This window comes from Asparagus officinalis, chromosome 1 (genome assembly GCF_001876935.1).
Source record: "Asparagus officinalis chromosome 1, Aspof.V1, whole genome shotgun sequence".
Classification (NCBI taxonomy): Eukaryota; Viridiplantae; Streptophyta; class Magnoliopsida; order Asparagales; family Asparagaceae; genus Asparagus; species Asparagus officinalis.
The window spans coordinates 51733244-51754109 of record NC_033794.1 but is presented as its reverse complement, the minus strand read 5'-3'; the positions used below and the strand labels follow the sequence as shown (position 1 = coordinate 51754109).

The following is a 20866-nucleotide window of genomic DNA, read 5'->3' as shown; positions in this document are numbered from 1 at the left end:
CCCCCCTCCTTTCTTTCAGTTTATTCAGCATTTGCAATCCAAACTTTTGACATTTCCTCCTTTTTGCAAAAGTTTGCTCTTGGTAGATGAAAGAGGACCTTTGTAAGTTCTATCTTTAATCTCAGTCTTTGTGTCTACGCCCGTGTTCTACTGCCATTCTTTTTGTCTACAAACTATAAGGGCACGTTTGGTTCTTGGGAAACACCTCTGGTTTCGTGCTGAAAGCCTGCCAAAATGTCAGTTTTAGCAGGCTTTCTTGCAAAAACGTCTCTAAAAAGAGGCGTTTTTGCAAGAAAGTCTGCCAAAACTAACGTTTTGGCAGGCTTTCTGCTGACAAAAAACTTATTTTTTTGTCAACCAAACGGGCCCTAAATCCTACAATTTTGTTATACGAAGCAACACGTTAGAGAAGCCGGACTCTTCCGGGCAGTGCACGTAAGTCATAAATAATATTTGTTCATATGAACTATAAAAACTAGGGGAAAATGTTTTAAGGCCCCAAAATAAAAAATCTGTTGTGACTAGCCCCCTCGTATTATTTTTTGGGTGACAAAGCCCCCAATACACAAAGTACTTGTGTTTCAGCCCCTGTTTACCTTTCCAACACACCACAGTGAGAAAAAATTTTAAAAATTCCAAAATTACCCTTAACCTCATTACCCAAAAATTGCCAGTCCCCCCTCTCTCTCTCTTTCCTCTCTTCTCAAGCTCAAACCTCAGCGAAATTGGGCGGAGGCGGCAACGAGAAGAAGCCGCCACCGTCGGTGAACATGTGAGGAGGAAGCTCCTCTTCTTGCCACTGCCGGTGAACATCTTGTGAGAAGAGGAAGGAAGTTTATGAGTTGATGAAGAGAGGTGGGTGTGTGCCGAACGAGTACTTGTTTGGGTTTTTGGTTAGGGGGTTGAGGAGGTTGGGGGACGAGGAGGGGGCGAAGATGGTCGAGAGGGATTATGAGGAGTGGGATGTCCATGGGAAGTGGGTGGAGGTTGAGGAGGGGGAGGAGGAGATGAAGGTTGTAGGTGTTTGATGAAATGCCCAAGTGAGTTTCTTTTTTAGCTTTTCGATAGTAACTGCTACAATTACAAATGCATGCTACTAACATTTGCATTACGATCATTTTTTGGATCCAAAACCGATGAAGCCGTCGATTTGTACGAGAAGGCCGCCAATTGCTTCAAGCTCGCCAAGAACTGTAAGAATTTGTTTGTTTCGGTCGGTTTGAATCACGATCATCCAAATGATTAGGGGATTCTAGAGTTTCCAGTCTTTTTATTGGTTCAATTATTAATTAATTTAAAAAAAAAATTTTGATGTATTTGGCTTAGGGGAGAGAGCTGGTGTCGTGTACATCAAATTAGTGAATTGTCACTTAAAGGTTTGTTCTCACTTAAAGGTCTGTTGATATTATTTCTCATGTCTTAGGCAGATGCTGCTAATTCCCTAAACCAAGTTGTAAATCTCTTTTTGGAGATCGGCAGATTAAATATGGTCACAAGATATTGCAACGTAGCAGATCAGAGTACTTGTTGGACCTTAAACTAAGTGGAAAATTTAGAATATTTGTTTCCATATGCATTAGCAGATCAGAGTACTTGTTGGACCTTAAACTAAGTGGAAAATTTAGAATATTTGTTTCCATATGCATTATGTTGCTAATTGCATTTTTATTTAGTTGTGGATCATGTTATATATACAACCCCTCTGTTAGCTGCTTATATGGAAATTATTATGGTGTCCTCGATCTAGATTTAATGAGTCCTCTATGAAATGTTCTGAAAAGTCATGCGCTTGCTATGCTGACTAAGGGTTACATGTGTGCGCGGGAACTTGGTGAATTATATGAGAAAGAACAAGACATTGAGAAGGCTATGGACTACTTTGAGCGAGCTGCCGATCTTTTCCAGAGTGAGGAGGTAACAACGTTTGCAAATCAATGCATGCAGAAAGTTGCTGAATTTTTCTGCTCAAGCTAGAACAGTAAGATATATACCTTGCTTGGAGTAATTATTTAAATTTATATGTTGAAGTTATAAATTAATTTTATTTGTTCACCATCATTTTGTTATGTAAAACTTTAAAATTATATCAGAGCAACAGACTGGAATGTTAGTAATTCACAAATTTAATCTTTTTCATTTATACAGTATCATATATCTAACTAGCTTGCTACTTTATATCATGCAGTTTTGATTGTGAAATTTTCGTTCCGTTATATATGAAGGCTATAATCCATGGGGTTGATACGAATTATGTAACTACTCCCGATGCTGAGTATGATGTCATCCGTGCCAGGCTAGCAGCTGAACTTCTAATAGAAGGATGTCAACAGAAGAATCAAGCAGAGACATTTGATAAGGATAGGAGAAAGCTATTCTAAAAAATGATTGGTTGAACCAAAACATGTGTGCATGTCTGTATTGTGTATATTAGTTTAGTTATGTAACAGTTAATGTGGATGACAAACAATGCAGCAAGCTTGACCTTTATTATTCTTATTGTATTTTCTGATATTTTTGCCACTATATATTTACGTTTTGTTTTGATACAACGTATATTTAACAGGTTCAAATGAAAAACTACATGTTTACTTGAATGTCAATAGGAAAAGCCAATACGTAACATGTACATTTGACAAGCTAACATATTCAGTTGCATGTTATCATGTTATAAAGAAGACTGACATGTAATAGTAAAAGTTAACATATTATGCTGAAAGTTAACATGTTCACAAGAAAGTTAACATATGCAGATGAAAGTTAACATATACAGCTGATAGTTAACATGTTCACGTGAATGTTAGCATATAAATCTGAACGTTAACATATACACCTGAAAGTTAACATATAGAGATGAGAGTTAACATGCAAGAGTCTGGGCATACCCCAACTAGGAATCTGTATCTAGTTGTTGTTGGTAGCTTATGTGAGATGGGAAAGTTTGAGGAGGTTCTAGGTCTTCTATGATTATTTTGCTTTGGGGGTATTTGAAAGTTAACCATTTTTAATAAATGTTAGCGTAAAGAGCGGAAGGCTAACATGTTCCCGTGAATGTTAACTCATTCAGGTGAAAGTTAACATGTTCATTTCAAGCATATGATTAGTCTTAAAACTTTACAGATTACAAAAGTCTGCAACAATATCAACTTTTTAGCAGCATATAATCATTTTGTTTTCCTTTCTAGTGTTATCATCATCATAAATGCAATGCTTTGTCTTGGTGTGGATGGAAAACTACACATGTTATTGTATTTATGGTATTTTGCCACCATATATCTACATTTTGTTTTGATACAACATATTTTTAATAGGTTCAAATGAAAAAAAACTACATATCTGCCTGAATGTTAACATTATTAACGTGGAAGTTAACATGTTGAGCTATATGTTAACATGTAGAGCTTGAAGTTAACATCTTCAGATAAGAGTTAACATATTCTAGTGAAAGTTAACATGTTCAGTTGAAAGTTAACATGTTCGGCTGAAAGTTAACATGTACGGTTAAAAGTTAACATGTTCAATTAAGATTTAACGTTTTCAAGTGAAAGTTAACATGCTCATGTTAGAGTCAACATTTTCGTCTGACGGTTTACCTTTTCAACACTTACTTTTTAAGCTGAAAGTTATTATAGTACCAAAATAATTAACAGGATACATAAACAGAATACCTCAACTAAACAAGTACATTACACAAAATTTCTTACATTCTTGCAGCTGATATTATTTAGTATACAAATATCTTACAGAAACCACTCCAATCTCCATGCAAATCTACACAATTTAGTATACATGCATTCTTTAGAAAGAAGCTGAGCTTGATCTTCGCAGCTGATACTTTGGTTCTGGTGGCGGCTCAGAATGTAATATTGTGTCCAACTCCTAGAAAAAAATAAATGAAAAACCTAAGTTACTTGGGCATTTCATCAAACACCTACAACCCCATCTCCTCCTCCCCCTCCTCAACCTACCCCCACTTCCTATGGACATCCCACTCCTCATAATCCCTCTCAACCATCTTTGCCCCCTCCTAGTCCCCCAACCTCCTCAACCCCCTAACCAAAAACCCAAACAAATATTTGATCTTGAAATTTTGCATTGCATTCATACGAACATTAATGCTCGCACACAACTCCTTGTAACTCATCGTAATGTTTCTAACAAAAGGAAGAACCTACAAGCTCTGTGAAAAGCATCAGAAAAGAAAATATAAGTCATCTAAACTATGTTGTGTTTCACATAAATAGTTCATGATCTGCATATATGTTCAATGTCAGCATTTCTAAAGTAGTTCACAAACTGTAACAGGCAAAGAAAAACACCTTTTACAAGGATATATATATATATATCATGCTTCTCTCAAAACAAGGATATATAAATGCATATGCATTTAATCAAACTTACAAACCATTAAGTCTATTAATTAACCAAAACAATTTGTGCGATAAAACACAGATTTCATTCTAATGTGTGAATTCTACTCAAATGAGCATATTGCATAAAAAAAGGTGTCATCACCAAATAAAGAGAGAGAAAATAATTAAAATGTCAAGATAAAACAGAGACAAACTTGTTATGAACCTTGACAAAAACCACAAAAAGCTACAAAGTATCAATAAGATCCCAAATTTCACATAAAATTCGTTCAAGTATCCAAAATGCACAGCTAAAAAAAAAGAACAAAGAACAAAGAACAAATTGAATTGGGCATATGGGCCTTCATTCTTTCTGTGTCAAACTTCAAGTCTTCATTCAAAACTATCATCTTATCAATGAAACCATGCCTTCATACAACAAAAAGCCCCAAACCCCCCACATTTTACCTCGTTGATAACTACCTACCTGTGGCTGAGATCTAGAGGCGTAGGAGACAAAGCCAGAGAAGAGGAAGACGGGCAGGGAGAGCAGGCCGATCCACTTGTGGAGGAGGACGAACGCGCCGAAGAAGGCGAGCCACTGCATCAGCTTAGAGAAGTTGATCCTCGACCTCTTGACGGAGGGCCGACGGCGAGGCGGAAGAGGTGGAGGAGGGTGACGTGGGAGTCGAGGAGGAGGTGGCGGCGGAGCGGAGGAGGGCGAAGGGGACGGCAGAGGAGGACCCACTGGATGCCAAATATTTATGATGGCAGATCACCAGCTCCATAGGTTAAGAGGAAGATTTCCTGGGTGAGAGATGAGGGCATTTTAGATAGGTTGGTCAAAATACACCTAATACATGTATACAAATGGGCTTTTGGGACTGAGCCATATTTTTCACACTTTTTTGGGGCTAAATGCTAATGGAAATAATTGGTGGGACTATGCCACATCTGGATCTTTTTTTAGGGGCCTTGAAACATTTTTCCCTAAAAACTATTGTATAGTTGTAAAAATAAATGATATTTGTTCGTATAAATTACACAAACTATTGTTCAGTTACAAAACTCGTTTAATGAAAAGATATCGATTGGTCCACATTATAGATTGTTGGATATCTTTATAATCAAAGATGCGGAGTATCCGAAATCAAGTATATAATGTGTTTAGTCATAAATTAATGATTTATTTTAATCCTACGTTTTTGTTATCCGAATCAACATTTTAGAGAATCTAGACTCTTCCGGACCATGCGTGTAAGCCGTAGATGATGAATTATACAGACTATTATACAAGGTCGGCCCTAGCATAAGGCAACTAAGGCCTTTGCCTTGGGCCCCAAGTTGGATAAGGCCCACCCACCCATATATATAATATATGTAACTTAGTTATTTAAGCATAAAGCTAACCCTATTTAAAAAGTGAAGATCCAAAGATAAAAAGTGAAGTTAATAGCTTAGCAACTTATGAGATTGAAAATTTTGAATTCTTAATAGCTATGAATATTTGGTATGACATATTGTTTGCTGTTAATTCAGTTAGTAAAATCTTACAATCTAAATATATGCATATTGATATTGTCATAGATCAATTAAAGGGTCTTATTGTATATTTAGAAAATTATAGACAAAATGCTTTTATATCTGCTTTGAATTCAACTAAAGAACTTGCTAATTAAATGACGTACAACCTATATTTTGTGAAAAACGTAAAATTCATAGAAAAAAATAATTTGATGAAATATTGGTAATGAAACAACATTTAACGCTGAAGAATCTTTTTGTATTAAATATTTCTATACATAGTTGATAAATCGCTTGGCTCAATTGAAAGTAGGTTTGAACAATTTAAAACGTATGAAAAAAAATTTGGTTTTTTGTTTGATTTGAAAAAATTAAAAGCTTTAGATTATATTGAATTGAAAGCATATTATCTTAATCTCGAAAATGCACTAAAACATGATGAACATTTAGATATTAATGGACTTGATTTGTTTTCAGAATTGAGAGTGCTTGGGGAAATTTTAAAAATAGAGATTAATAGTCCAATTGAAGTGTTGAACTATATAAAGTGGTTAGATTATTTTCTAAATACTTGTATTGCTTATCGTGTACTATTGACTATACTCGTAACAGTTGCTTCCGCTGAAAGAAGTTTTTCAAAATTAAAATTACTAAAATCTTATTTAAGATCGACCATGTTACAAGATATTGAAAATAATATGTAATTTTGCCGCTCAAAAGGTAAGAAGAATGAGATAAATTGTATTATGAGTTGTATCACTTAGGCCTCATCCAATATTTCGCCTTGGGCCCCAAAATTCCTAGGTACGACCCTGCTATTATATAGTTATAAAAATAAATGATATTTGTTCACATAAATTATACAAACTGTTGTATAGTTATAAAACTCGTTTAATGGAAATATATGATTCGTCTACGTTGATTGTTAGATATCTTCATAATCAAAGATGCAGAGGATCTGAAATCGAGCATATAATGTGTTTACCCATAAATAATTAATTTTTTAAACTTTGTTTATCTCACATAGCACAACTTGTGGTGTCCCACCAAATCCCTTGAACTTCAAATGCTTCACACCAGACTTTCGTGCATGTAATTTGCAAACTAATAAACTATCTTAAAAGAAGAAAAACCCAAAATTTAGAAGATGGGCATGTTGCATGTAAATAACAACAATTAAAAGTTGATAATTTTCCTCTCAAGAATATTTAGGTTATTTGCAATCATAGTTAGGTGGATCCTCTGAGAAAAGGTTAAAACTTAGGATAAAGACGTGTGGTTTGCGAGACATTGAAAGTTCAAAAGATTATGTAAGATAAACAAGCTTAGGAGGTCACTGAAAGTTCAAAAGATGCAAGTTAAAACTTGGTGGGCTAATTCGAAATAACAGCAAATTAGAATTAAAGAAAAAGGAAAAAGGAAAAAGTAATAATCATAATAAAAAAAGGGCGTTGGGAAAAAAACGAACACTGTTATGTGCAGGCAGGCCGGCCGGGCCATTGCTCGAGCCCAGGCTCTCCCAAAGCCCACACCGAAAGCGCCGTCTAATATTTTCACCTCTTCCTACTTTTTGTTTGGGGTTTTTCGATATTAGTTGCCCAAATGTTTAATATTTTGATGTTAACCCTCACAATCTTCCTATTCTAAAATTAACCTACCAAATATTGAATTAATCCCCCAAATCTTCATGTTCTGATATTAGCCATCCAAATCCCTCTCTGTGTTTGGAAATTAATCCCCTAACTCTTTCAACCTGGTGCTAATTTTAAAACAATTATAGAGGTTTGGGGACTAGTTGCAAAATATGGGGGACTAATTCATAACACTTGCAGGAGTTATGAGACTAAGTTCACAATATTAAAAACGGGGGACTAATATAAAAAGGCCCTTTGTATTTCGTTCGCTGCCAAGCTCACGCGTTGCTGAAAAAGTCGCAACCCGAAATCCAAAGAGAAGATCAAAAGGCCTAAAAAAAATTCGTTGCCCCGAAATGTTCGGCAAGCGCTTGTTCCACCAAGACAAACCCATGCCCAAGGTAACCCCCCCACCTTTTTTTTTTCTCTCTCTCTCAATTTTACCTAATATTTGTGGGGATCGATCATGTTGTTCTTGTGGAATTTGTTGACCCAAGTAATTATCCTGAGTTCATTTAGTTCTCTATCAATTTAGATTTATGCTTTAAGTTCGATGTTTGATTTTATAGTTAGCGATTTTATTCTGTGTGTGATTTCGGGACGCTTAGATGATAGTTGCAGTGCTCTTGCTATGTTAAAGCTCGATTTTTTTCCTTTTTTTTATCTAGGGTTCAACGATTGTCATCGTAAGAGCTTAGATTTTGATGTAGACCTAAGTTCAAGTGCTCAGCATTAGGTTTTCTTGTTCTGTGAAGTGTTGGGGAGTTCACAGTAAATGCTCGAGCTTAAGTTTTTTCATCTATGTACTATGTAGTTTACTTATTGGAAAAGTGATGACAGTTTCCAATAAGCAAAATAATGTATCTACCAGATTGATCATGAGAGTTGATGACCGGGGAGTAAAGCTATAAAATTCATTTTACATATTGGAAAAGTGTTAAAAACACATTTTAGCATAACCTATAGTTGAATAGTAATCATTGTGTTTTAATTGAAGACTTATGTGTACATGGGTTAGAGCAAGGTGTTGATCCCACCATCATTTCCATCCTTTCAATCATAAAAGAAATACTTGTGGGCTGCTCACTGGACAGTTTGTTGACTACTCCTGGTTGACAGTGTGGGCTAACATTGACGGAACCCTTGGCAGATTCCGATCAGACGAGTTATGTTACTAGTAAAAGCCCATTTATAGCAGAATCTATATGTTGCAAGAGTTCATTTTGCAATTTCCTTCTTTTTTTTGCAAAGGGGTTTGTTATGTGTACCAGTTGGACAGATTATTCTTTACATGGGTATCTATATTGATGTAATGACATAGCTGTATTTGGATTGTAAATCTGTGAGTAGCTTTTGATTATTACCTGCACCTCGAGATTTCAGTAATAATATCAGAACTAGGGTATTTAAGCAGAATACTAGTCCAATTTATGTATACGTTAGATAGCTATATGTCTAGAGGGTGAGCCTTCGCGCAACGGTAAGGTTGTTGCCTTGTGACCTGGAGGTCATAGGTTCAAATCCTCGAAATAGCTTCTTCGCATGCTAAGTCTGCATACATCTGCCCCTCCCTAGAGCCCACAATGGTGGGAGCCTCGTGAACTGGGCTACCCTTTTAGATAGCTATATGTCTGCTGTTGCATGATCTCCATTTTGTGGTAATTTTGTATCATAAGGATGGTTTCATATATTCAACATGGTTGGTACACATCGAAATATGAACTTATATAATGATATTGGATTCCTTTTTTCTTAAATGATACCATGAAACAATTGACCGGTATCGTAGATAATTTAAATATAAAGAATACCAAAAGGATGTCAAAGTTTTAAAAATTATAATACATGTAAAAATGAAAATAAGAGAGAAGAGACGGATGCTTGCTTCTGTCGTCCTATGCAGATTATGCCCTCTTCCATGCAGGGTTGTTGATGGCATAGTAAAACAAATAATCTTGCTGAAGTATGAAACCCGGTAAAGCTTTCGTCGCCTCTACGCAGTCATCTTTCTGTACCTATATTTTTCTTGATGGATTAATCGTTTCTGTGTATATTCGTTTGTGTATCAGCCGTTTCTGTTATGTAATAATTTGCGGATAACTGATTTCATTTGAACTTTTTGTCTAATGTTTGGAGTCTTTGGACATTTTGGTGTAATATATCTATATACTACCTTTTCTGTAATGTTCATTGGATGCTGGCCTCCTTTTATAATGTTCTCATGGAATGTATTTTATAACAGGGATCTAAGACCGTAACTAATCTGGACCTTCAGGTTGTTCTCCATTATGGCATTCCATATACAGCATCCATTCTTACTTTCGACCCTATCCAACGACTTCTAGCAATTGGAACACTGTGAGATAAGATTTTTTTATTCTTTTCTTTTTCTTCCTAATTAAGCATTTGCAAGCTAGTTTGTGCATTTTTGGTCATTTCAATAGCCAAATAAATATGTATTCTCATGGCCCTTTGCCCACTAGCTTGGTTTACATCACAAGGGTGCGCACCCGACACATGAGGACACATGTAATGCATATAAAACTAATTTATTGAAGAAAGGAAAAACTGCACAATTAGAGCCTAATGTTTGGCAGGGACTGGTACTCTTTCCGAGAAAATCCTTACCCCATAAAGGGAATGAAAGCTGGAATTGACGCAATTGAAATATCCAGTGATTAGTTGTTGCAGTTTGTTATGTCAATGAGTGAATATTGAATAAAGTAGTAAAGTCATAGCCCTCATATAGTTCAATTGACAATATCATGAGTATTTTGCACTTACTTGCTGAGTGTCTTGATTCTCCTTTAATAAAAATACATTTTGGTTGTACTTTTGCAGGGATGGTAGGATAAAAATTATCGGAGGTGATAATATTGAGGGTCTTCTAATATCCCCTAAGAAGTTGCCCTACAAAAACTTAGAGGTAAGCAAGTTTGCAACATTGGATTTCTATTTGGTTGCCTGTTTTCCTTATTTTTTTCAAGCATTTGTTGTGCAGGTCTTTTCTTTTCCCTAGAATACATTATCAGCAGAGGCCACATTTTACTTCTTTCCCCCTTGGCAAATTGGAGTGTATAGAGACCACATTTTACTTGAGCTAATATGATGTCTAGGAGTGAGAATGTTTATGTAGTCAATCTCTTCAAAACACTTAGAATGTGTTTGTTCCCCACAAATCAATTGCAGCCCAAGTGTTGATTGTTATTGCTGCAAGGGGAGTTTAGTCTTTATCTTGCAATGTTTGTTTAGTGATTGTGGAAAATCACATTTTTAATGCAAATAGTGTGCTTCATTAGTTAGATTGACTGCAGTTGTGTGGTGAGCTTACTGATTTGCTTCCAGAGTGTGATACATGGTCATTTTTATCAGTTGACATAGCTATTAGGGAACATTGCCAGTTGCCGGTGGACAAAGCGCTGACAGTGGCAACAAACTGTTAGACATCTTTCACGGGCTCTCAGATGCTTGTGTATCCTCTGTACCTACCTGATAGTATATTTAACCTTGGGTTAAGAGAAGATGGGGATTGGTCTTATATGAAGCAAGATGCAATGTAGTGTGAGGTTTCCCACACCCTATGTTCCACATTGACGGGAACAAGTAGAGTTTGAGTATGGGTATAAGAGTCAGGAAATTTGTTAAAGATAGGGTACCGGGACACGGCTATATACATATTGAAATTAATAATTATGTGAGATCAATATTATTTTTTCATTCATATGTTACAAGAATTCCTACATCATTTGATGTTTTTTTTATTCCAACAATATAAGAGATTCAGAGATTTCAAGCTTCTTAACTAAGTATCAGATGATATATCTATTTCAGTGGCTAAAAAACTTGTTTTGGCAACCATCTATGAAGGCGAAAGAAATTCTGGATTTTGGAACCACTTGATATTATTGTTATACTAGGTTGAATGAGATGACCAAGACAACAATGGTGATCATCCATGACATTTCCCAGCATGGCATTCCCACAAAAGTTCTCATCTTGGTGCTTTCTGAAAAAAGATCACTATATGTGTATAAATGTAGGTATATAGGGATATCGGTATCTTATTGGTCAAAAGGGTAGGGGTCAAGATGAATTTCTAGAATGACATATTACGAAAATAAAATAAACAATCCGTCGTATTTTAAACAAACGGGTACCCAACAAAATTTCTATCATTCTTGTAATATACAACCATTGCAGTTTAGAAGTCGAACTTCCGTGAATTAAATGCATTGTCAAAATGCCTTTTTGGCAGAAGAGTTGCTTTCCATATGAAATAACTAACATGTTATTTATTGGGTTTTTGGTCCTTGAATGCTATTTTTACTATTATTTTGTATGTTTTGGGGCTAACCTTGTATTTTTCCCCTTTCCTGCAGTTTCTACACAACCGTGGGTTCCTTCTTGGTGTATCAAATGATAATGATATCCAGGTAATTGTCGTTAATGGAACTTCCTGTTCCGGTATTCTAGACAGTTTATTTTATGTCATATTTCATTTGCACATGGGCCTTCCTGTAGATTAGCATTATTCTAATTTTCGAACTACATGCATGTTGTACTATGTAGTTAACAAACATTTGATGGAAAATAACAAGCAGTCAACTTTCTAAAATTATTTTCTTTTGCAATGTATGCATGCCTATACTTACCTATTATTTGTTTGTATGTGCATGTGTTGTTTAATTACTTGGGCCAGAATTTATTGTTTAGTGAGTTGGGTCTGCATGTGTCGTGTATGATGTTGGATTTGTGTGTAATATTTCATTGGTTGAGCTGCTGACTTGTAGGTTATCTTTTTCTATTGGCTACTGTTTATTCTTGTGGTGTCACTTTTGTGTTTAGAACTGCAAGAAGCCAGACTTTGATGTACTCTTGGCAACTGAGGCATATAATTGTGTTGTGGCCGAGACATATTTAAGATCACTTGGCTTTGCATCTTATTTTGACACTGCCTCTCTAACTTCCGTAACCTCTTCTTTTGTGCCTTTGTCGGTGATCGTAAAGGGTGGGTGTTTCTCGAGCTGGTCAGGCATATGGAGGTGAAACTGTACTTGATTCATTATCGTAACATACTTCTTATACTCTGCTCTTGTCATAACTTTATTGATTCCTCCATTTCCTTGCTTTCTTTTCAGCATTGATGCCCATGGCTTTTCTCTGTACTTGGCAAATTCATTGTATATAAAGTATATCGAGTCTTGAAGGAACAAAATAAAAAAAAGGTGCCTGAGACTCCAGGGGCATAAAAAATTGTTGGTATTGTAGATAAATTTTGTTTTATGAAGGGTATCCATGTTATTTTCTGTGTCCTGAATTCTCTCACATGAATCCATTGGTGGCCCAACTTGATTATAATGCGGAAGAAAATAAAGAAAGGGCAATTTAGTTATGGTTTTTGGGTTGAAGGTGAGGCTTGGGCCCATCAAGAGTGCAGGGGCAATGCCCCTGCAGTTTGGTCCAGTTTTAGTTTTGGTAGATTTGCAATTTCAACTTGTGCTCAATGTCTATATATTGGAATTCAGTGCAGCCCTATACATCAAGAGAGAAAGCAAACACATTTATTTGTACGTGAGATTTGGGGTGTATTAGGGATTAAAGTTTGATAGCTCCTCGAACTTTGATTACTCATGATTTTATTAGTGAACCTCGACAACTTTGTCAACCCTAGATGTAAGCCAAAAGGCTGAAACCCATTATATAGACGTGTCTCTTTTTGTTTGTCATTTATTCCTTCTGTGCCTTGATCATTTGTGCTTTGATCATTTACGTATTCAGGGGATTCTCAATAACACTTGTAACATTAGTTTTTAAAAAGTTCTTTTGCTCTAATGCAAATTTAGCCATTTATGGGTATATTTTTTCTCTTCAGAAAGTAACAACATTTCTAGGAGCATGTTATTTACTATCGAAGTCACTCGTAGCAGGACTCAAACTATTGGGAATGTTATTTTAATAGCAAGTGGTGGAATTCAACTGGGCAAGAAGAATAAAATCCTAATAGTGATCTTTAAACACATGCAAATTACTTGTTTCTTAGAAAACAAGAACCAACTATGAAGGAATTTGCCATTCTAGCTATTTCACAGATTATGTTGTGCTGGAAATACGTTTTATATATTCGCCACCTTGTATCTTATTTTACATGAAATCTCTATTCTAAGGAAAATAGATTGACTAATTTATGCTTTGGTTGTAGCTCATCTGTAGTAATGTTCCTTATCAAATATCTCCTTGGCCTTGGCAGGTGTGGAACCTGGAATGCAGGCAATTAGTTTATTCTTTGCAATGGGAGACAAACATAACTGCTTTTGCTGTAATTCATGGCACCTGTTTGATGTGCGGTTTGTAAATGGAATGATTTTGTTTGTTCTTCTTTCTTAGCTACCAGCTTTACAAAATCCTTTTTGATTGAATTTAGGTATATTGGAGATGAGAATGGTTTAATGTCTGTATTGAGATACAATTCTGAAGAAGGAAAGCTTTTGAGCTTGCCATATAGTATTCCTGCAAGGACCATAATTGGTAGTTTCTTTTCCTTGATTGTCAAAATATATCAATTCCTCCACCTTTATTTTTTTTATTTAAATCCGGAGTTTTCTTTAGTTTTGATTCTATTCACTATTTTTATCCTCATTATCCATTCACCTTGCAGTTTAGTCAAATCACCAAAGTAAGTGTGATTGTTAGTAACACATTAATCAGATGTTCAATTTTTTTCATTATGCAGTCAAGACTGGAAGTAAACTTGCATAATAGACCCAAATGGATGTTTTTTCTCATTGGTATTGTACCAACTTAGATCTATCTTCCGGTTTCTTGAATAAATGTTGTTATTTTCCAAATTCGGTGACTTCTTGATCTAACCAAATGTATCCATATAGATGAACAACAGGTGTTAAAAATGTTTGAATTATTAACAATTTCTTCACGTATATTATCCAATGAATTTGCAATTATATCAACCTGTGAATCAACAATGGTCAAATATGCGTCAAAGGAAGGTGTGCTCATAACTGTTCATGATGAACTTTCCTTGCTTTGAAGGGTTCAACTTGTTTGATTGTGGGCTCAAGTCTTTTGGCAGCTAGAGCACCCGATACCCACAAGTTAGCTGTTCATAATGGTCTGCTTAAGCCATTTTGGTTCGTTGATTGCATGTTTCTTTAAATTTACCTTTTCTATAGTTTATCTATCTTTGAGTGGTTCTTACACTATGTAGTTACGTGATCCCTACTTCTACCATAGGTTTGCTTTTCTTTTAATTTTTCATGTCATCCCATTCATTTGCTTTGTAGACTAACAGTGGCGTAATCCTGCTCATGTGCTCTGAGCACATCTTCCAATATGTTAATTCAAATTTATTGGAATTACATAAATGGATAAATATTTCTTTCCATTTATCATGGCTTGTTCATCAACCATCTGCATCAAGTAGCTGCGGTGGCATGAATCTGTATTTTTTAAAATGTCTTTGACCTTTTAGTAATTTAATGCATTTTATGCTATTTTCTATTCATTTTTTTAATTCTGAATTTGAGCTTAATTTCTCCTTCACAGAATCAGCTGGCATTCCATGTCCTAATTATCAATCCATAGTTGGAATTTTGCCACAGCCTTCTAGTTCTGGCACAAGGTAGGTATAAGTGTCACTTGTTCTCATGAGGTTCTGATGTCTTCATTATGACCACTACTCATTAGCATGATTTTTTAGTCAATCTATTATGCTTTTGATGGGTTGAATATACCCTACTAATTGTTAACTGGATTTTTTTTCTGGACAGAATGCGCCTGCTGCATATTATTTTACTCGCCTGGAAATTTCTTTACCAGAAAATACAAATCAAACTCTTTCTATCACCTTTTCTCTTTGAAATTAACTCTATCAACATCAAGATTTGATTTGTCTCACGTCTTCTCTACAGTAATATTTGTATTGGCAAATGTATATTATTTATTATTGCTCAAATTAGAATTGTCAATGCACAAGGTAAAACCCGAAGAGAAAAACCTTAAAGATGAATGAAAGAAATGCAACACTGGAGTTGACAGACTATTTTGTGATAGGTAATTTGCAAAATGCACAGTTGTTATTAGCAACAAGCTTAGTGTAAATAATGCTAACAGAGAACTGTTTTCTGTATGACTGGGTAGTTGGAAAGTTTAGCAAAAGAGGAGAGTCCAGGAACACACTCAATTGGTAATCAACGGCTCAACTCATCAAACTTGATTCATTCTTTCATCACAATGAAAGCCCTACTCCTTATTGCTTAGTTTGACTGGCTTTGATTTTCACCTTTATGGCTCTGATTGTTGTAGGGTCTTCGAGATGGTTTAGTCTTCATCTAGTTCAAATCTTCAAGAAGGCTTCTGGGTTTCACCTCCTATTGCCTTTTGATTTTTTCATTTCCCCCTTCTCGGGCTCTTTCTTTTTAGTGATGTCTTCTATAATTAGAAAGTTGAAGGAAACAAATTTGAAGAAGATATTTGGGGAAATAGAAGAAAACAGAGTGCGTCAGATATTCTCTCAAGTCATTAATGAAATCAATTGATTCATGCAGTCTAAGAAATCAGTTCATCAAAACAAAGCCAAACAATTTTAGTCACACACAGCCTTCTATAGGAAACCCCTAACTAATAGACAAAGACGAAATCTTAATGAGACTCACTTTATCTCATAGACAAATAAATTAAAATATAAAACAATTTAGTCAATCATTGCATGCTCTGTATTATTTATTGGTCCTTTTTTGATCTGGAATCTTTAAATTAAGAGAAGGTCGGTTCTTGTTTGTTTGACCAGAAGACATCAGAATTCATATCTAGAATTCCATCCTTGTTCAGTAATGACTTTACAAAAGCTTGGTAGAAGAATAGAAATCAAGATGACCTCCAGCCAAAATATGCAAGGAGAACAACCTCTGACGAAACAGTGGCTCACCTCAAAGTGTTCAACAAGAAAGAAGTTCAAATATCAAAATTGATAGTCATTCTTCGTTCTTTTACATGTTATCTGTAAATATGAACTGTTTGGTTTCTGCTGGATTACGTTACATATAATGCTTCTGTAAGATGCACACTAGCGTTCTACTTCCATAAGGTGATATTTGATTCTTCCAGCCCTTGGAACAATGAGAACACTGAATGAGACCTCAACATTTCAAGTTGCAAATGAAGAATGAAAAACTTTTGAAATTGCATTTTATCTGTCACGATCTCATGGGACCCATGATCTCATGAGATCCAACAATATGGGCTGGAATTTCCTCGCTTCTCTTTGCCATGTGGCAATTGGAGATGATATTTAGAGACGTGAATTATCGTATAAACCAATAATTGAGACTGATTTCTGATTATTGTGGGACCCAAAACTTTAGGATGGGGAATGTGGATCTTCTATCGCCAACAACACAATTTGCTGATATTGCTAAGCATATGTTACTATTATATGGGGACAAACTAGACCTTTTGCCTTAAAATCAAGCAGTCCATGGACAAAATTGAGAAATAACAAAAGGAAATTGCATATCAACATCAATTGACATTTAAATTAGTGACACGAGCAAAATTTTGCAGTTATGGTGGTGTGATGTGTTCTCTCTCATACTTGTTATCTGAGCACTTGCAATTTCCTGTAGTCCATGCTAATGCAGACTGAAGAGACATCATATATTGTATGCCAACTTATAAGGACCAATATCTATTGTATGTTCTTTCTTAACTGTTGGAGTTAATATTTTATTTTTGTCCTCCAGAAGAAATGAATTTTTAATGCAATTTTTTACTATAGGGGGTTTTCAGGATGAACAATTTTTCCAACATAAATGACAAAGATTTCTTCTCCTGTAGATATATGTGTGTGCGTGTGTGTGCATATGCATCTCTACATGCATATCTGTGTACCCTGCATACATATTCAAACATCTGGCACTTGTTAATTATTTTACTGCAGAGTTCTGATTGCATATGAGAATGGCCTGCTTATTCTCTGGGATGTTCTGGAAGGCCATGTTGTTTCAGTTAGGGGGTACACTGAACTTCAGTTGAAGGGTGAGGGAAGTGTTGATCATCAAACCGAAGATGGAAATGAACTTGAGAGCACTGCAGTTGAATACGAAGAAGAGAAGGAAATTTGCTCTCTATGCTGGGCATCTAATTCTGGATCTATACTTGCTGTGGGTTATATTAATGGAGATATATTATTATGGGACATATCTTCAGACTTCTCTAAAAAGCAACAAGCGGGATCATCATCTAAAGCTGTCGTGAAGTTGCAGTTGGCTTCTGGAAGTCGGAGGCTTCCTGTCATTGTCTTAAAGTGGTCTCCCAATGCAAAAGCAGATGATAGAGGAGGGCAACTTCTAATCTATGGTGGAGATGATATGGGGTCTGAAGAAGTTTTAACGGTTAGTCTATTCGTTCTGCGTGCTGTTTTCCCCCTCTTTTTTTCCCTTTACTTTTCTTCCTCTCTTTCTTACTACTATTGCCTCCCCTCTTATTTTGTGAATATTGGATGTGACCCTCCAATGGTACAGAAAGTGGGATACATTGTCTCCAACTTTTGTAGGTCGATGGTTTTCCGTGTTTCTTTTTTCTTTTTTCTTTTTTAAAGATTGTCCCTAAATAAGGGGGGTATAACCTCATCTCCACTATGTGCGAGATAATGTCATTATATTTTCTATCATCGGATGGACACATTGAACGGCTTAAAAAAGAAGTTATGTTCTTTGGATTATTTGAAAAAGAAGCTTTGCTCTTTGGACGGTGATACTTTACACCTTTTTGTTGAAAGAGCAACATTTGTTTGAACTCCTAACCGTTAGTTGTCTCTTGCAGGTTCTGGATCTGGAGTGGTCTCATGGAATAGATTCTTTGAGATGCATCTCACGGGCGGACCTAAACCTTAATGGATCATTTGCAGATATGATTCTGATTCCTAGTGCTGGGGCTACAGAGCACAATTCAGCTGCTGCACTTTTTGTATTGACCAACCCTGGACAAGTAAATGTATATGATGGTGCTATGTTGCCGGTCTTGAAAAGTGAGGATGGGAAAGTTCATCTGCAAGCTGAAAAGTTTCCAGTTGCAGTACCAACTATTGACCCTTGTATTACTGTTACAAAGATCTGTTTAATACAGCCAGACGGAGATTCTTCAAAGAAACTGCTTACGGTATTTCTTTTTCAATATACATGCCAGTATAAAGGCCAACTCAGAGTCTTCAGTCTATTGTCCCACCTTTTTTCCTCCTAAATGATAAATCTCATTCTTATTTCATTGGTTATTCTTTTCTGTCCATGTAGAAATCTGCTGCTAAGGGATATGCAACCACACCTACCCTATCTGCTGGAACAAGGTGGCCTTTGACAGGTGGAGTCCCCAGTGAATCATTCATAGCGATAGATAATGAAGCAGAAAGAATATACATATCGGGTTACCAAGATGGATGTGTGAGGATATGGAACGCTACATGTCCTATCCTCAAACTCATGTTTCTGTTAGAAGGGAAGGTTAGTTATCCTATCCTGTGAATAAATTCTTTAAAGACGTAATGAAGGAATTAATTTATTTTCATTGAGTTTCAGGTACCAGGTACTGAGGTGGATGGCCAAAGTGGTTCAGTATCTGCACTGGAGTTTTGTCCCACAAGTATGAATTTGGCTGTTGGCAACGAGTGTGGTCTGGTTAGAGCAGTTTTTTGTATTCCTTTTCTTTTGAGTTATTTACACTTAAATACCCCAAAGTTTACACCATCTTCAACTTTGATACCCCAAAGTTTTTCTTTGCCCAAAAAGCACCCCAATGTCAAAAAAGTTTATACCTTTGATACCCCTGATAAGTCATTTTGGGGGTACCAAAGTTGAATGTCGTTGAACTTTAGGGCCTTTTTTGGGCAAAAAGAAACTTTGGGTATCAAAGTTAAAAATAACATAAACTTCGGTGTATTTAAGTGCAGATCACCTTTTTTCCTTTTGGAGTCATTAATCAGCATGTGTAGATACTTCATTTTGGTTCATGTTATTATGTAGGTTCGCATCTATAAGCTTCGTGGGAGCGCAAGCGAATCAAGTTTTCACGTAGTGAGTGAAACTAAACATGAAGGTGATTTTTTTTACCATATTCATATAATTTCCTTGAATATATGTACTGTTACACTAAAAAGGATTCTGTACATTTTCTTTTTCTTTTCTTTTTTATAACTGTACATTTTCATTTGTTCCACTTGATGGGAGATTTAAGAGTTCATGTCAAATTACTATCGTAAGAAGAATGTTCCACTTGATGGGAGATTTAAGAGTTCATGTCAACTTACTATCGATAAGAAGAATACTGGAAAAGGAGAGGAAAATCGTAAGAAGTGCCACAGTCTTGTGTTTTTTCAAGCATTATTATGCAGGATTTTTTTTTTTTAAAGAAGCATGTTTCATTAGAAAACATTATCTAGTACCTAGAATAAAACAGTAAGCGATCATTTTAGCCGGTCACTAGAGTCTTCCCATAATTGTTTTTCATCAGTGATGTGGGTTTGGATTTCCAGTTACCAAAGACCTGCTTTCCAAATTTGCTGCTTAACAATTTCCAATCAGTTTTATTAGCCGGATCTTTTCGTAAAGACTCTTCTTGTCTTGTTCTTCCTTTTGATTAGAGAATCCCGACTCCTGATGCCTCAGCCCCCTCTGCCATCTACTAAAGGGAAGCAAGAGCACTTGGAATTATCGCCACCTCTTGTCTTTGTAATGTGGTTCAGGAGGTTCATTGAATGCTCCTTTTGCTACTATTTTCGAACTTGATGTTGTTTGTATTTGGTTTACGCAATGTTACAGAAGGTGCTAGGCGGACTAGGCGTTCGAGTCGGGGCCTAACGTCTAGGCGCCTAGGCGTATGTCTAGGCAACGCCTCGGCGTACGTCTAGGCAGCGCCTCAGCATTTGCCTATTTTTAAATTTATTTAATTATAATAATTCACAAAAATATGTATTAATTTTATATAAAATTATAAAAAACTTAAATAATAATCTTAGTAGGGGTGGAAGTGAACCAAATAATTAATAAATAGTTAGGTTATTATTCGTCCAGATATTTAGTCAAGTTTGATTCGATCGTTCATTTAATACTAAACAGATAATTTTTAATATTCGGCTTATAAATGAATAGAATTTAACCAAACGTATATTTGATTCGATTGATTATTAATTATCCGATAACGCTTTACATTTTAATCCTATTAATTAAACTTATTATATATATTACGTATCTAAATTTTTATTTACAACTGTTACCCCATATTAGGACTTCAAGGAATCTAGGGCTAGGGCTTCAGTTGTTTCTTTCTGCCACCAGCCTTATCGCTAGAGAGATT

The 20866-nt window shown here is 35.7% G+C and overlaps 1 protein-coding gene and 1 long non-coding RNA gene across 5 annotated transcripts; both read left to right on the top strand.

Annotated features, from left to right (window-relative positions):
- LOC109842382 lies at positions 1112-2426 on the top strand. The gene is made up of 4 exons (XR_002247315.1): positions 1112-1193; positions 1327-1376; positions 1748-1978; positions 2186-2426. It is a non-coding gene; the product is annotated as an uncharacterized LOC109842382 (long non-coding RNA).
- On the top strand, positions 7787-19722 carry LOC109824149 (syntaxin-binding protein 5). Of its 4 annotated transcripts, none has more exons than XM_020390681.1 (12): positions 7787-7908; positions 9750-9865; positions 10349-10433; positions 11887-11940; positions 13755-13846; positions 13929-14032; positions 15068-15143; positions 17460-17913; positions 18344-18679; positions 18811-19017; positions 19093-19191; positions 19537-19722. In XM_020390681.1, exons 1-12 carry the CDS (start codon positions 7864-7866, stop codon positions 19705-19707), a joined length of 1839 nt encoding a protein of 612 aa, XP_020246270.1. In that variant the 5' UTR covers positions 7787-7863; the 3' UTR covers positions 19708-19722. The 4 variants fall into 4 exon arrangements, with proteins under 4 accessions (XP_020246270.1, XP_020246284.1, XP_020246277.1 ...); XM_020390695.1 differs by having other exon boundaries at positions 19093-19156; positions 19537-19618; XM_020390688.1 differs by lacking the exon at positions 7787-7908 and adding an exon at positions 7923-8003.